Source organism: Benincasa hispida, chromosome 4 (genome assembly GCF_009727055.1).
Source record: "Benincasa hispida cultivar B227 chromosome 4, ASM972705v1, whole genome shotgun sequence".
NCBI classification, from domain to species: domain Eukaryota; kingdom Viridiplantae; phylum Streptophyta; class Magnoliopsida; order Cucurbitales; family Cucurbitaceae; genus Benincasa; species Benincasa hispida.
In genome coordinates, this window is record NC_052352.1 from 39,063,584 (window position 1) to 39,066,116 (window position 2,533).

The following is a 2,533-nucleotide window of genomic DNA, read 5'->3' on the forward strand; positions in this document are numbered from 1 at the left end:
TATGATTGAAACCCAGTTCCATGCCAAAATTGGGATTTTAAGGAGTGATAATGGAGAAGAGTTCTTTAATACCTCTGTTCATGAATTTCTTGTGTCTAAGGGAATTGTTCATCAGAGCTCGTGTGCTTATACTCCTCAACAAAATGGAGTAGCCGAGCGTAAAAATCGCCATCTGGTGGAAGTTCCCGATCTTTAATGTTGTCTGCTACTCTTCCATCCTACCTATGGGGAGATACCATTCTTACAGCAGCTCACCTTATCAACCGTATGCCGTCTCATGTCCTTAACTTTCATAATCCCTTAGACCTTTTCAAAGAATCCTTTCCGACTACTCATTTGATTTCCGATGTACCCCTCCGTGTCTTCGGCTGTGTCACTTTTGTCCACTCTCATTGCCCAAATTGCACAAAATTTCACCCTCGTGCTCAAAAATATGTCTTTGTTGGGTATCCCCTTCATCAACATGGATATAAATGCTATCATCCGTCCTCTAGAAAATATTTTGTCTCCATGGATATTACCTTTGTTGAAGACCAACCTTTCTTTCTCGTTAGTCATCTTCAGGGGGAGAGTCCAAGTGAAGAGCCTAACTGGTCCACCTATGTTATTCCCTTAGGGAATTCCACTCTGATCCCTTCCACTAGTTCTGAAAGAGCCTTCCCTGTTCTCCCTACCAGGCAGCTTCCTTGGATAACCTACTATAGGAAGAATCGTCGAAAGGAAGAATTGCCATCTGTTAATCTGTCGGCTTCGGTCCAAGAGTCAGAACCGGCATCTGGTTCAGGTACATGTATTCCTGAAACTAATGAAGTTGATATATGTATGGAGACTGATAAGTGCAGGGACGAAAAGGATGAAGGAGGTAGAAATGGCCATACCGAATATGTGACAGATGAAGAAACAGCTGAAAGAGAGACTAATAAAGGGAAAAGTCCTGTTATTGACAAAGGAGTGGAAGATATTACTAAAAATCTCGAGTTACAGGTGACCAGTCATGCGCTGAGAAACCGAGAGAAGTGAAAAATCGTGATGCCTCTCTTGACCTTCCGATAGCACTAAGGAAAGGTACTCGTTCATGTGCAAAGTACTCTATGCACAGCTACTTGACGTATAATAACTTGTCTTCCAAGTTTAAAGCATTTACCACTAGCTTGGACACCATAATAATTCCAAGCAATATCCGTGAAGCCATGGAGAACTCTGAATGGAAATCAACTATTATGGAAGAAATGAGGGCGCTTGAGAAAAATGGCACATGGGAACAGGTGCCTTTACCAGAAGGACACAAGACAGTTGGTTGCAAATGGGTTTTCACTGTAAAATACAAATCAGATGGGACGATTGATCGGTATAAGACCAGACTTGTTGCTAAAGGTTTTACCCAGACTTACGGAGTTGATATTCTGAAACATTCTCTCCTGTAGCTAAACTCAATACTATTCGTGTGTTGTTGTCAATTGCTGTTAACAAAGATTGACCACTGTATCAATTGGACGTTAAAAATGCGTTCGTTAATGGTGAACTTGAAGAGGAGGTCTATATGAGCCCGCCTCCTGGATTTGAAAGTCAATTCAAGCACAAGGTTTGCAGACTAAAGAAATCCTTATATGGACTGAAACAATCCCCAAGGGCTTAGTTCAATAGGTTTACTACATTTGTTAAAGCACAAGGTTACAACCAAGGGCACTCAGATCATACACTATTTACGAAACGATCTGATTCCGGGAAGGTTGCTGTTCTCATAGTGTATGTTGATGATATTGTTTTGTCCGTGATGATGAGAGTGAAATTATGAGGCTTAAAATGAGAATGGCCAAAGAATTTGAATTAAATACCAAGCTGAGATACTTCTTAGGATGGAGGTAGCTCGATCAAGAGAAGGTATTTCAATATCGCAAAAAAAATATACACTTGATTTACTCAAAGAGACAGGCATGACTGGTTGTAAACTTGTTGACACACCTATGGAGTATAATGCAAAACTTGGTGTTATAAACAACGGGGTTCCTGTGAGCAAGGAAAGGTACCAGAGGTTGGTTGGAAAGCTGATCTATCTATCCCATATCAGACCAGACATTTCATATGCAGTAAGCGTTGTAAGCCAGTTTATGCAAGCTCCGTATGAGGAACATATGAATGCAGTTGAGCGTATCCTTCGATATTTGAAGGGAACCCTCAAGGGCTTAATGTTTAAAAAATATGGGAAAAGAACGATTAAAGCCTATACATATTCTGATTGGGCAGGCTCTGTTATTGATAGAAAGTCAACTTCTGGATATTGTACCTTTGTCTGGGGTAACCTTGTCACTTGACGAAGTAAGAAACAGGGAGTAGTGGCGAGGAGTAGTGCTGAAGCTGAGTACAAGACAATGAATTTGGGAATATGTGAAGAAATCTGGTTAAATAAGGTGTTGACTGATCTTTACCAAGACAGGGAGCTTCCAATGAAGTTGTTCTGTGATAATAAAGCTGCAATAAACATTGCGAACAACCCAGTTCAGCATGATAGAACCAAACATGTAGAGATCGACTA

At 40.7% G+C, this 2,533-nt stretch overlaps 1 protein-coding gene across 1 annotated transcript; it reads left to right on the forward strand.

Annotated features, from left to right (window-relative positions):
• The first annotated feature begins 1,934 nt into the window (after positions 1-1,934).
• LOC120076193 (uncharacterized mitochondrial protein AtMg00810-like) lies at positions 1,935-2,312 on the forward strand. Its single transcript, XM_039029957.1, has one exon. It carries the CDS (start codon positions 1,935-1,937, stop codon positions 2,310-2,312), a length of 378 nt encoding a protein of 125 aa, XP_038885885.1.
• Positions 2,313-2,533: the final 221 nt, after the last annotated feature.

Coding starts and splice junctions, on each gene's coding strand:
- LOC120076193 (XM_039029957.1), top strand. CDS start 1,935: ATGACTGGTTGTAAACTTGTTGACACACCTATGGAGTATAATGCAAAA.